Here is a 13,315-nt window from a genome sequence, read left to right as displayed (position 1 = left end):
GCCACTCAGTGTCACCCCAGGGCTCCCTCTGGCCACTGCCTTTTTCTAACCACCAAGCCCAGGGCCAGGTACCTGGGCAAGATTGGCAGGTAGACTTCACTCACCTGATAAATGGTTCCACTACCTTCTAGTCTTTGTCTGTACTTTCTCTGGGTGGGTAGAAGCGTTCCCAACAACTTCAGAAGGTGCAAATGTCGTCATACAAACTCTCATCATGTATATAATTCCCCGTTTCACACTCCCAACGTCCATCCAATCCAATAACAGGCCCACCTTTATCAGCCAAATTACCCAAGTTGTCTTCACATCCTTAGGAATAAAATGGGTTCTCCATACACCTTACAGGCCTCAATCTTCAGGCAAACTTGAAAAGGTCAACTCTGTCCTTAAAGCTCAACTCACCAAGCTGGCTCTAGAAACCCACCAGTCGTGGACGAGAAATCTCCCTTTCACCCTCATGAGACTCCACACAACATCAAAAGCACCCTCTTTTTATAGTCCCTTTGGAATCATGTATGGACGAACTTTTGTCTTCGGGCCTCCACCCTTACCAGACTCTGAGCCACTCGGGAATTACTTCCCCTCCTCAATCCAGACATAGTCTTTCATTTGTGAAGCAGCGAATGAGGCCAGGCCTCTCCCTGCCGACACCTCCTTGTCCTCTCAACATAACTGTCTTGCAGGCATAGACGTGTTTATTGGCCAATCTGACCCTCACAAAAAGCTACAACCAAAGTGGACAGGCCCCTACGCTGTGATACTCAGCACGCCAACAACATGAGAGTCCAAGGACTCCCCAACTAGGTCCATCGTACCAGGGTCAAGCTCACCCCAAAGGCTACTTCTTCCTCCAAAACATTAACAGATAAGTGGTTGTCCAGGCCAATTTCTCCTACCAAGCTGAAATTAACCAAAAGATTTTTTCTTAAAACCAAAACACGAGGAAGCCTAAACACCTGCTTCCAGAGATGGCCTGTAACTACCCAACCAGATGCTGTGCCTCACTTCCAACCAAAAGTCTTAATACAAGAATATCCCTCACCACGATCCTTATATGGTCAGTAGCCGCCCTGCTGTCCACAGCAGCCCTTCAGAGCTGCTATGAGTGTTATCAGTCTTTCCACCACGGAGGAAAGGTGCAACAATCCTTCACTCACCATACTCATGTCAACAGTCCTTCACTCACCATAGTCATATAGAAAGATCCTGTTGTGGAACCTTAGTTGAGGAATGTGTTGAATCAGGAAAGAGTTATTATAAAGTAAAAAATCTAGGAGTATCTGGCAGTCATAATGGGGCTACATGTCCAAAAGGGAAGCAGTGGCTTTGCTTCACCAAAATTGGACAATGGGGAGTAAACGCTTAAGTGCTCGAGGACATAAAGAGAGAACAGATTATAGCCAAAGCAAAAGCCTCAAAACCAACAACTACCCCTCAAAATCGCCCGTGGTATTTCCATCCCTTTATACAAAACTACAAACAGACATATCCCTTCTCAAGCCAGAAAAAAATCTGTTTGTAGATGTAGGAGAGGGCATCTGGCTTACCACGAATGTGTCCAATTGCTGGGTATGTGAGGGAGTGTGCATGCGTGAACAGTGGCCGTCCAACTGCTGGGTAAGTAGGGGAGCCCGCAGGAGTGAACAGTGGCCGTGGTATGGGATAGACATTCCCCCTTAATTACTAGCATTTCAAAACCCCAGCCTCACTTTGAATTCTCAGGAACGCCCACAGTCCTGGACACTTACCAACCCAGTAAGAGGGAGGGCGTGCAATCCCGCAAGTGGACTGATAAAACCCATCATGCCGTAGGTGAAAGCCCCTGTCACCAAACCCTAACAGTCAACGCCTCCACAGCCGAGTCGTGGCCAAGGTTACCCCCTGGAGCCTGGTCTCCTTCTAACTTAAGCTACCTCAGTTGCGTCTTGTCAAAAAAGGCCTGGAACTGTACAAACACCACTAACCCTTCTGCTGCGTACCCTCATCTAAGTGCACTATGCGACAGTCCTAGGAACACCAGCTGACAATGGGCTGCCCCTGATGGACTCCTTTGGATGTGTGGAACCCAGGCTTACTCACGGCTGCCTTATCACTGGCAAGGTACTTGCTTCCTAGACACAATTAAACCTGGATTCATTTTACTTCCAAGGCAGGCGGGCAACACCCTCGGGGTCCCTGCATATGATAACCAGAGAAAAACAGTCCTTAAAGGCAGGAGGAAGCCAAAGACGGCGAGAGGACGAGTGGCCTCCGCAACGGATCATCGAATATTACGGTCTTGCCACCTGGACTGAGGATGGTTCACGGGGTTATCGCACTCCCACATATATGCTAAATAGAATATTAGACTACAGGCTGCTCTAGAGATAATCACTAACCAAACCGCCTCAGCCCTGGAAATGCTCGCGCAACAACAAAACCAAATGCGCGCGGCAATTTATCAAAACACGCTGGCACTAGACTACTTATTAGCAGAAGGGGGTGCGGTCTGTGGTAAGTTTAGTATCTCCAATCGCTGTCTTAACATAGACGATAACGGAAAAGCGGTTCTAGAAATCGCTTCAAACATCAGAAAAGTAGCCCATGTACCAGTCCAAACCTGGAAGGGATGGGACCCGACAAACCTTCTAGGAGGGTGGTTCTCTAATTTAGGAGGATTTAAAACGCTGGTAGGGACAGTAATCTTCATCATTGGGGTCCTCCTGTTGCTCTCCTTTGTTATCCCACTGATAATAAGAGCCATTAAAACTCTTGTTGAAACTACAGTTAGACAATCCAGACGATGCCCCTGCTACAACGACACCATGGATACCAACCCATCTCTCAAGAATACCCCCAAAATTAAGTTTTTTCTTTTTTTCGAGGTGCCCACGCCACCCCCTATGTCATGCCTGAAGTAGTTATTGAGAAAGTCGCCCCTTTTCCCTTTTTCTATAACCAAATAGACAGGAATGAAAGATTCTCCCCAGGGCCTGAAAGCTTGGGGGGATGAAGAACTCCTCCCTTCTCAGGCCCAGCCCCGAGGCGCGAGGCCACTTGCACCAGCAGTGTGCGTCAGCGAGAAGCAGAGACAGGAAGAGGGCTGGCCGGAAGACACGTACCCCTGAGGATGGAGAGAGAGGCCATCCGGACACCACGTAGTGGTGACATCAGACAGGGACACTTCCTGTTTACAGGAGGCTACAAAACCCCTGCCCCGTCCTCACATGGGGCTGACGCCATTCTAGGCCTCAGCCCGTCTGCACCCAGGCGCTCATTGAAACAGCGTGTTGCTCCACACTGCCTCGTGCTGTCTGTCGGCGCACTCCCGGGGTTCGAACCAATACTAGAGCCTTGCAATAATTATATTATATCCATCTTAATTTCTCCAGTTGAAAACATTAAACAAAGAAATGAATACTCAATGCTATAAATGCTTCTTCAATATTCTACTCCAACTCATTGTAACGAAATTCTGATATACTTACTCTTGATGTGTTGCACAAATTTTAGTAAGCCGTTCAAAATCTTCACCATTAAATCCCTTTTCTGAATTCCTTTGTGGCGTAACTGTATGTGGTTGCACAGTTTTCCATTTTGTTTCTAAATTTAAAGTATTTGTTAGTCACTGGCTCTTACAAAACATATTTAGGAGCAAAAAAACCAAAAAAACAAAACAGTTAACTAGCACCACTCATAAAGATTTGCATGCAAAATTATCTTCTCAAACAACCCAACAGTTAGAAATAGCTAACTTATTACTTCTCAATATAAGTAAATATCATCCTAGAGACTAAATTAGCCAGTAGGGCATGAAATGTGATTAGGAAAAATGCAAATAGTTGCAAGTATTCTTTTCTTGGCATTGACATGAAGAGCAAAATACAAAGAAGAAAGTCTTCTCACAATAGAATAGACTTGTGGTAAAAATGCTACTTTCTTTGCAACATTAACTTGTCTATGGAAACATCTATTTTCTGATTTATAAAACCAGGTCAAATATGTTAATTTTGTAGATAGTGACTTGTTGGATTACTGCTAATTCCACATTCCATGTTGGTCTGTACTTACCCCACTGTTCTTGAATGGCAGAAAGATTTGCGAGCAATTGCTCATGATACAATCGTTCTAGCTGAATGAATTTCATTGCCTTCTCATCTGAATAGAACATTTAAGGAAAATAGAAATCCACACTATTTACATTATTCCCATATTTCAAGAACAATGTCCTATAGATGTTGAGAAATTTGCAGCTTACTGAAACATGAGAGGACTCTAAATATTTTTAAATTTAAACATATCTAAAGTAATGTTTCTCTTTCTTTTTTTTTTCCTTGAGATGGAGTTTTGCTCTGTCGTCCAGGCTGGAGTGCAGTGGGGCAATCTCAGCTCACTACAACCTCCACCTCCCGGGTTCAAGCGATTCTCCTGCATTAGCCTCCTGGGTAGCTGAGACTACAGGTGCCCATCACTGCACTTGGCTAATTTTTTTGTATTTTTAGTAGAGACGGGGTTTCACCATGTTAGCCAGGCTGGTCTCGAACTCCTGACCTTGTGATCTGCCTGCCTCGGCCTCCCAAAGTGCTGGGATTATAGGCATGAGTCACTGGGTCCAGCTTTTTTTTTTTTTTTTTTTTTTTGAGACACAGTCTCCCTCTGTCACCCAGGCTGGAGTGCAGTGGTGCCATCTCGGCTTATTGCAACCTCCCCCTCCTGGATTCAAGTGATTCTCCTGCCTCAGCCTCCAGAGTAGCTGGGATTACAGGCATGCACCATCATGCCCGGCTAATTTTTGTATTTTCAGTCAAGATGGGGTTTCACCATGTTGGCCAGGCTGGTTTTGAACTCTTGACCTCAAGCAATCCACCTGCCTCAGCCTCCCAAAGTGCTGGGATTACAGGTGTGAGCTACTATGCCCAGCCTGGTAATATTTCTTGGTTTTGAAGTAGGTAAATTTTAATGTGGCATATTATGCAATAGCTACTTGGATTCCACACTATCAGCAAACAGAAACTAAAAGAAGGTTTTAATGCTCAAGGAATGACTGCTTGCAGAATCAACTAAAAGTAATTTAAGGAAACAGGACCACATGGAATCCTGAAATCTACATGTTTCCCTTTTTTATTTCTCTCCTTACTTTCTGTCAAGGAACTATGTGACTCTCTGGTCAAGTGTTTCTGTTTCAAGTCACCTTGCTGCTTATTATTTCCCACTGAATGCTTTTCTCCCACAAGACCAAAGGATCACATGCCTAAACAATGACAGGGCAAAAACTTATATGGGTCTTTCGTAAACACTCAATTAACTTGCCATAGTGATTTCCATTATTATCACATGATTCTACTTCTTTGTAAATGATCCTGTGAGCTTTCATCTTCTCATCTGTATCACACAGATCTGCATCTTGTGAGGTCAGGATACACTGTCCAACTGCCTACCTTCCTCTGGGCAATGCTCTAAATGCTGACCCAGAAAAAAGGAAGAGAAAAACTCACTGTTTAGCTTTTTGTCTTCATGATCACTCAGAAGTTCTCTCTCTCTCGCTTGCTACCAAGCTAGCTTTGCGATTTACTGCTTTTGGTCAAAATACACTCTTCGGCTAATGCCCTCTTCCAGCTGGCTGTCTTCTTGCCTGCCCTGTGTCGTCAAATGGGGGTCCCTTACTGCATTATCAAGGGGAAGGCAAGACTGGGCAGTCTAGTCCACAGGAAGACCTGCACCACTGTCGCCTTCACACAGGTGAACTGGGAAGACAAAGGTGCCCTGGCTAAGCTGGTGGAAGCTATCAGGACCAATCACAACGACAGATACGATGAGATCCACCATCACGGGGACGGCAATGTCCTGGCTCCCAAGTCTGTGGCACGCGTCGCCAAGCTCAAAAAGGCAAAGGCTAAAGAACGTGCCACTAAACTGGGTTAAATGTACACTGTTGAGTGTTCTGTACATAAAAATAATTAAAATAATACAAATTTTCCTTCAAAAAATAAATATAAATACAAATACTTATTTTAGTAAAATTAAGGCCTATTTATGAAGGTAAACTTTGGATGGTTCTAGGAAATTTTGTGGAGAGACACAAATGTCCTACACTTTGCTTTCTGAGGTGGTTACACGGGTACATGCAACTGTCAAAACCACTGAAACCATATGATCTGTACATTCTATTACACGTAAAATATACTTCAATTAAAAAAAATGAATGGTTCTCTAAGAGTTCTAAAAATTTCTTCTTGTAATTAAGAAAAGGATACAGTCCTCCTCCTGGAAATAGGATTCTGCTATCTGTTAAAAACAAAGAAAAAACAGAAAAAATTAAATTAACACTTGGATGAGAAGACAAATTTGAAACAAATTCAGATCTTGAAATTCCAAATGTTTTTGATATCAAATTAAGAAAACTCTTTTTTTAAACTACATTCAACAGTTCAGAAGAAATCTGACTGTAGGCACAGGACGCAATTCTGAAGTTACTCATCTCAAGCAAAGCAGAGACGTTCTTTGGTGTTTGCACATCGTTCTTCCTACTCTACTTCAAGTCAAAGTAAATTTCCCTGATTCGTTAGAGTTTAGGACTCTAAACAATGAGAAAAATGTTAGAGACTTAAAAAAATATAACACAAATGAAAAAATGATTGTTTATTGTAAATTAAAAGTAGAAATATTCCTTTCAAATGCTGTGAAGCAAACATAAATAAATAAATAAAAAGAAAAAGCAGAAATATGTCAAGTCACATGAGACCTCAACATCCTATTTATTTCATTCCTATTTCACAAACTACCGGCTGAGGACCTCACAGGACGCTGACTTTTTGGTCTGGTCTGATATTTAAGAAAAGGCCAGGCTGAGCACTAACAGTTGATTCATGTTGTTTAGAATATGTATAAAGTGCTACACATGGTAAAGAACACTAGATAAAGAGTTCCAAGACTCAGGAGCTGGTCTCAGTTCAGACTTGTCAGTTATCAGATTCATTCTAAGACATCTTTACATTTAAAGATTCTTTGATTCTAAAAACTTTGGGATATTTTTAGATCTTTATTTAGATATGACATTTATGAACAGATCACTAAAACTAAAAATATTCACTGAAATATTGCATAAACTCTGTATTTTTAAAACAGTTTCCAGCCGGGCACGGTGGCTCATGCCTGTAATCCCAGCACTTTGGGAGGCTGAGGCGGGTGGATCATCTGAGGTCAAGGGTTCAAGACCAGCCTCACCAACACGGCGAAACCCCATCTCTACTAAAAATACAAAAATTAGCCGGGCATGGTAGCTCATGCCTGTAATCCCAGTTACTCTGGAGGCTGAGGCAGAAGAATCGCTTGAACCTGGGAGGCAGAGGTTGCAGTGAGCTGAGATCGTGCCATTGCACTCCAGCCTGAGCAACAAGAGCAAAACAACGTCTCAAACAAACAAAAAAACAAAAAAACAAAACAAAAGCAAAAAACAGTTTCCACAGATTGTCTCTAGTAAAAAAAGGTATAACCTTTATACATCACTATCTCCATTTTCCAGGTAAATTGACAATGTAAAGAGTAATAAAGTACTTGTCAAACCTATAAGCTAGCAATAAAAAGGAATGGATTTTCCCAAATCCCCCAGGGCAAACAGCATACTTTTAAAGGAAAATACTTGCCTAGTTTAAATCCTACAAATGTGACATTTTTTCCATGAGCCATGTAGATGACTGACTCAATCATCTCTATAAATGATTACTTTTCAGTTAATATAAAGTTTGATTCCATATTTATGTTATATTAAAGATTTTGCAAGGGACAAACTGATTTCTAAGAATCTAGTTATCTTTTACCAGCTTATTGTTCTAATAATATGTTTTAAAAGTAGTATGAACCAAGTCAAACTGCCAATCTTCAATCATTTCTTTAGCTTACAAAATGAGAATTTCATATAATGGTGTAACCAGCAGTGTGCTAATATTTAACAGTCGTCTCCAGAGTGTTGGAGAGAGCCCCAACTTGCAGTGTTTGCTCATTTCAGTGGTGTCAATACTCCCACCATGGCCGATGTCAAGCTACCAACGTGATGGACGTCAGTAAACATGGTTCTCATATGTCAGTACTAGCAGGTTCCAGCATACTAGGCGGTTACACCTAATTGAAATCAATGATGACATTTCAACTGCAGAGCCGGACATGGCGGCTCATGCCTATAATCCCAGCACTTTGAGAGGCCGAAGCAGGCAGATCATTTGAGGTCAGGAGTTCGACACCAGCTTGGCCAACATGGTGAAACACTGTCTCTACTAAAAATACAAAAATTAGCTGTGTGTGGTGGCGTGCACCTGTATTCCCAGCTACTTGGGAGGCTGAGGCAGAAGAATCACTTGAACCTGGGAGGTAGAGGTTGCAGTGAGCCGAAATTGCGCCACTGCATTCCAGCCTGGGTGACAGTGCGAAACTCTGTCTCAAAAAACAAAGAAAAAGAAAACATTTCGAGTACAAACTTCCAGTGAAAACATCTATGGTACTGCACAGCTTCCTTTCTATATATGGTATGAGATATAGTTTCAGGTTGCTCATTAAAATAAAATGTCTGGCTCTTCAAAGCCATTTTTCTTGCCTTTTTGCATTTGTGCACAATTGGCACATGGTTGTTTATAAATAGCTCTTATTTGAGGAGTTTTGATGGGGTTCATAACTATTATGTAACCAGATTTCCTGGCACTGCAGAAATTAGCTTGCAGGCTTCTGTAGAAGTTCTAATACCATGAAGTAACTATGCAGAGAAGGTTGTGAAACCCAGTGCCTCAAAAGTAAAAGACATTTTCAGGTAAAAAGTCATCTTGAGAAATAAATATACAAAGTATTTCCCCTTTAAAAATCTCCCCCTTGCAAGTCTAGCAGGAAGAGAAGATGTGACTTTTTTTGAAGCATATTTCTAAATCTGAAAGCTACCCCAGTAGAGCAGAAAGAACATGGGGCTGGAGGTGAATGGCCTGTGTTTTAGTCCAAGCCCTGCCACTTACCAGCTGTGTGGCCCTGGACATGTCATTTCGCATTTCAAGCCTCAACTTTCTTATCTTAAAACAGGGACAGTAATACCTGCAGCTGCATAAAACAAGGCTGCCATAAGGATTGAAAGAGAGATTGTGTTTGCTGCCCAGGTACAGGAAGCAAATTAAAATAAATAAATAAATACAAATTAAAAAAAAAAAAGAAAGAGAGACTATGTATCTAGCATAATGCCCAGCACACTACAGTAAGTGCTTAACATTGTTTCTGAGTCTGATTTGGAATGAATTGCAAGATGCAGAGTGGAATCATGTGAAAAAATTGAAAACTGCTGGGAAGGCAACAGGTGTCAGGCGATCCTGGTTATCCTTTTACCAATCAGGAGCCCTCTAAAAACAGACACTGTGAAGGGCCACGGCCTCCATCTTTGTGTCCCCCTCACAAATTCATATGCTGAAACCGAGTTCCCAGGGGACGGTGTGAAGAAGGGGGTCTCTGGGAGGTGATGAGGTCACTGGGGCTCTGCCCTCATGAATGGGATTACTGCCCTTACAAAAGAGGCCCAAGGGAGGGCCCGATTTTCTATATGAAAACCTCCCAAGCATAGGACTTCAGTTAAACATTTAAAGCTAATCTGTAGTCATATTAGCTAAGTCAGTGTAAAAAAGACCACTCAAACCTAAGAACAAGAACTTTAAAACAGAACTTTTAAGAGTTCCACGAGCTCAAAATACAACTGTATGTTGTCATATTTCCATTGGCCTTTAGCACATATTATTCTATATATTACTTTTTAAATCACAATTTTCCTAAAATTAGTTCTCACACTTGAATACCTTATTTCTGTTAATGGTACTACTATTCCCCCCAAACTGGATATCCTACAGTCATCTCTGATTTCTCCTTTATTCTCTTTTCACAGTTGTGATGGTTAATACTGAGTGTCAATGTGACTGGATTGAAGGATACAAAGTATTGATCCTGGGTGTGTCTGTGAGGGTGTTGCCAAAAGAGATTACCATTTGAGTCAGTGGGCTGGGAAAGGCAGACCCCCCCTTAATCTGGTGGGCACCATCTAATCAGCTGCCAGGGAATATAAAGCAGGCAGAAAAACGTGAAAAAGAGACACGGGCCTAGCCTCCCAGCCTACATCTTTCTCTCGTGCTGGATGCTTCTTGCCCTCGACCATTGGACTCCAAGTTCTTCAGTTTTGGGACTTAGACCGGCTCTCTGTCCTCCTCAGCTTGCAGACAGCCTATTGTGGGACTTTGTGCGAGTTAATACTTAATAAACCCCCTTTATATATATAAATATATATAGGATATATATAAATATCCTATGAGTTCTGTCCCTCTAAGAGAACCCTGACTAATACAACACTCTACACGAAGTCCTAGTTATTCTTCCTTCCAAAGATCTCAAATGCATCCCTCTCCATTTGCACTGTCACCCTTTAGCCTAGATGCTCTTATTACCTTATGCCTGAATTATGTCTTCTTTTAGTTCTTATTTTCATCCAAATTTTACATGTCTATGCTTTAAGGAGTCAAATAGTTCTACAAACAGGAAAATGATAGAAAAGCCTCTCCCCAGACTCTTGTGATCCACTCGAAGCAGGACTGGTTACCCTCTCCTTCCTAGCGTACAGCTGTCATCTGAAAATCTCCCTTCACTTAGATTCCCTTCACCTCTTTCCTGAGTAGGATTCCCAGTTTCCTGTATCTCACACCTTCCTGTTTCTTGGTTTACTCCCTTGTTTTGCTGGAGCACATCATCTAGTGGCTTCCTGGGAAGGAGGAGATAGGAGATACCAGAGGACCTGAAGTAGGAACATTCTTGGTATATCTGAGGAGCTGTCAGAAGGCCAGTGAACCTGGAAAGGAGTTAAGGAGAATTTTAGTAATGGAGATCCAGGAGGCTAACAGGACCAGATTGTGTAGGGCCTTGTAGGCCATGGTAAGGATTTTGGCTTTTATTCTAAATGAAAAGGAAAGCCATCGGAGGGCTTTGCGCAGCGGAGTGACAAGATCTGACTTCTGTTTTATCTGCATCACAGTGACTGTCATGTAGAGAGAAAGCACTAAGTGGGAGAGTGAAGGCAGAAAAGTCTCCATAGTGAGAAATTTACTGCAAGAACCCGGGTGAGATTTGATGGTGTCCTGTACTGAAATGGTAGCAGTGAAAGAGGTAAGAAGTTCTGGGTATATTTTGAAGTAGATCTGCAGGACTTGCTGTTAGATTGGATTTGGATGCAAGGAAAAGTAAATAAAGTATGACTTCAAGGCATTTGGTCTCAGCAACTAGAGGGATGAAGTTGGCATTTAACAAGAGAGGTAAGACTAGGAAAGCAGTAGATATGGGAGAAAATCAAAGTTTGATTTTGTACATCTTAAGTTTGAAATGCCCATGAAACATCTTGAGTTGCTGGATAGTTAAGTCTGGAGTCCGGAAAAGAAATAGGACAGGCCGGGCACACTGGCTCACACCTGTAATCCCAGCACTTTGGGAGGCTGAGGCGGGCGGATCACCTGAGGTCAGGAGTTTGAGACCAGCCTGGCCAACATGATGAAACCCCATCTCTGCTAAAAATATAAAAATTAGCCAGGCGTGGTGGCATGTGCCTGTAATCCCAGCTACTTGTGGGGCTGAGACAGGAGAATCACTTGATCACTTGAACTTAGGAGGCGGAGGTTGTAGTGAGCCAAGATTGTGCCACTGCACTCCAGCCTGGGCGACACAGTGAGACTCCGTCTCAAAAAAAAAAAAAAAAAAAAAACAAAAAAACCAGAAACAAAAAGACACACCCAGGAAGTGAATTCAGAATGAGAAGAGATTCAAGAACTGAACTCTGACGCATCCCAGTGTTTAAAAATTAGGGCCGGGTGTAGTGGCTCATGCCTGAAATCCCAGCACTTTGGGAGACCAAGGTGGGAGGATCACTTGAGGCCAGGAATTCGAGACCAGCCTGGGCAACATGGTGAAACCCCATCTCTACAAAAAACCAAAAAACTTAGCTGGGCATGGTGGCATGCGCCTGCAGTCCCAGCCACTCGGGAAGCTGAGGCAGGAAGACTACTTGAACCCGTGAGGTGGAGGCTGCAGTGAGCCGTGATGATGCCACTGCACTCCAGCCTGGTGACAGAGTGGGAGAAAAAAAAAAAAAGGAAAACATGGGAACTCAGAAAATGAGTCGGAGAAGGCACGGCCAGCGATGTAGGAGGTAAAAGCCAGGAAAAGAGCTCCCCAAAGGCAAACAAACAAAACGCTTCAAAACAGTATGTGATCAACTTGAAGTTTCCAATAGCTCCAGTAAGATGAAAACTGAGCTCTGACCACTGGATTTAACAACATGGAAATCACTGGTGACTTTTACAGTGCAATTCTGGGGGAGTGGTGGGAACAAAAACCAGATTAGAATCAGTTCAAGAGACAATTAGGTATGGAATGTTACTAGGTAAATTCTTGCCCAGAATGTTTAACCTGAATCAAATCTTAAAAGAAATAATTAGGCCGGGCACAGTGGCTCACACCTGTAATCCCAGCACTTTTGGGAGGCCGAGGCGGGCGGATCATGAGGTCAAGAGATCGAGACCCTCCTGGCCAACATGGTGAAACCTCGTCTCTACTAAAAATACAAAAATTAGCTGGGCGTGGTGGCACAGGCCTGTAGTCCCAGCTACTCAGGAGGCTGAGGCAGGAGAATTGCTTGAACCCAGGAGGTGGGGGTTACAGTGGGCCAAGATCACGCCACTGCCCTCCAGTCTGGGGACAGAGCAAGACTCCATCTCAAAAAAAAAAAAAAAAAAAAAGGAAAAAAAAAAAGAAATAATTAGACAAATCCTGATTACGGGACATTCTACATGAATTCTTAGACTGTTCATAAATGTCAGTGTGAAAGAAAGAAAGGGGCGGAGAAAGAAAGACTGACACAGACAGAAAAGCAGGGAGCATTCTGGATTACAGGAGACTAAAGAATATCGACAGTTGAATGCAACATATCATCCCACACTGAATCCAGCATTGGGGGAGAACAGTTACACAGAACATTTGTGGAACTACTTGGGGGAAATTTGAATATGGATTGTATATTAAGTAATTTTATTGCATTAGTGACTCATTTCTTGGGGTTGATAATGGCCTTGTATGTTATGTAGGAGAGTATCCTTCCTGGGAGATTTATGTACAAATATTTAGGGGTGAAGTGTCATAATGCAAATTACTTTCAAGTGTTTCAATGGAAAAAATTTGTGTGCACGAGAGAGCAAGAGCAAAAAGGCCAGGCGCGGTGGCTACGCCTGTAATCCCAGCAAAGGCCGGGCACGGTGGCTCACGCCTGTAATCCCAGCAAAGGCCGGGC

At 42.8% G+C, this 13,315-nt stretch overlaps 1 protein-coding gene and 1 pseudogene across 7 annotated transcripts in view; one reads left to right on the top strand and one right to left on the bottom strand.

Annotated features, from left to right (window-relative positions):
- CNST (consortin, connexin sorting protein) overlaps positions 1–13,315 on the bottom strand; it is a 111,578-nt gene that overhangs the window by 28,722 nt on the left and 69,541 nt on the right. For all 7 annotated transcript variants that reach the window (XR_009210700.1, XR_009210701.1, XR_009210703.1 and 4 more), the window contains exons 4-6: positions 6,234–6,264; positions 4,051–4,137; positions 3,468–3,582 (exon numbers count right to left, since the gene is read on the bottom strand). Coding sequence is in view for 3 of the 7 variants with exons in the window: in XM_032136235.2 (XP_031992126.1) it covers positions 3,468–3,582; positions 4,051–4,137; positions 6,234–6,264 (233 nt within the window). In the remaining 4 variants the exon portion in view is untranslated. The remainder of the gene's footprint in view (positions 1–3,467; positions 3,583–4,050; positions 4,138–6,233; positions 6,265–13,315) is intronic.
- Positions 891–1,522, top strand: LOC116457229 (suppressyn-like; annotated as a pseudogene).

Source organism: Hylobates moloch, unplaced genomic scaffold (genome assembly GCF_009828535.3).
Source record: "Hylobates moloch isolate HMO894 unplaced genomic scaffold, HMol_V3 SCAFFOLD_18, whole genome shotgun sequence".
In the NCBI taxonomy this organism is placed as follows: Eukaryota; Metazoa; Chordata; class Mammalia; order Primates; family Hylobatidae; genus Hylobates; species Hylobates moloch.
This window is presented reverse-complemented; position numbering and strand designations above follow the sequence as displayed.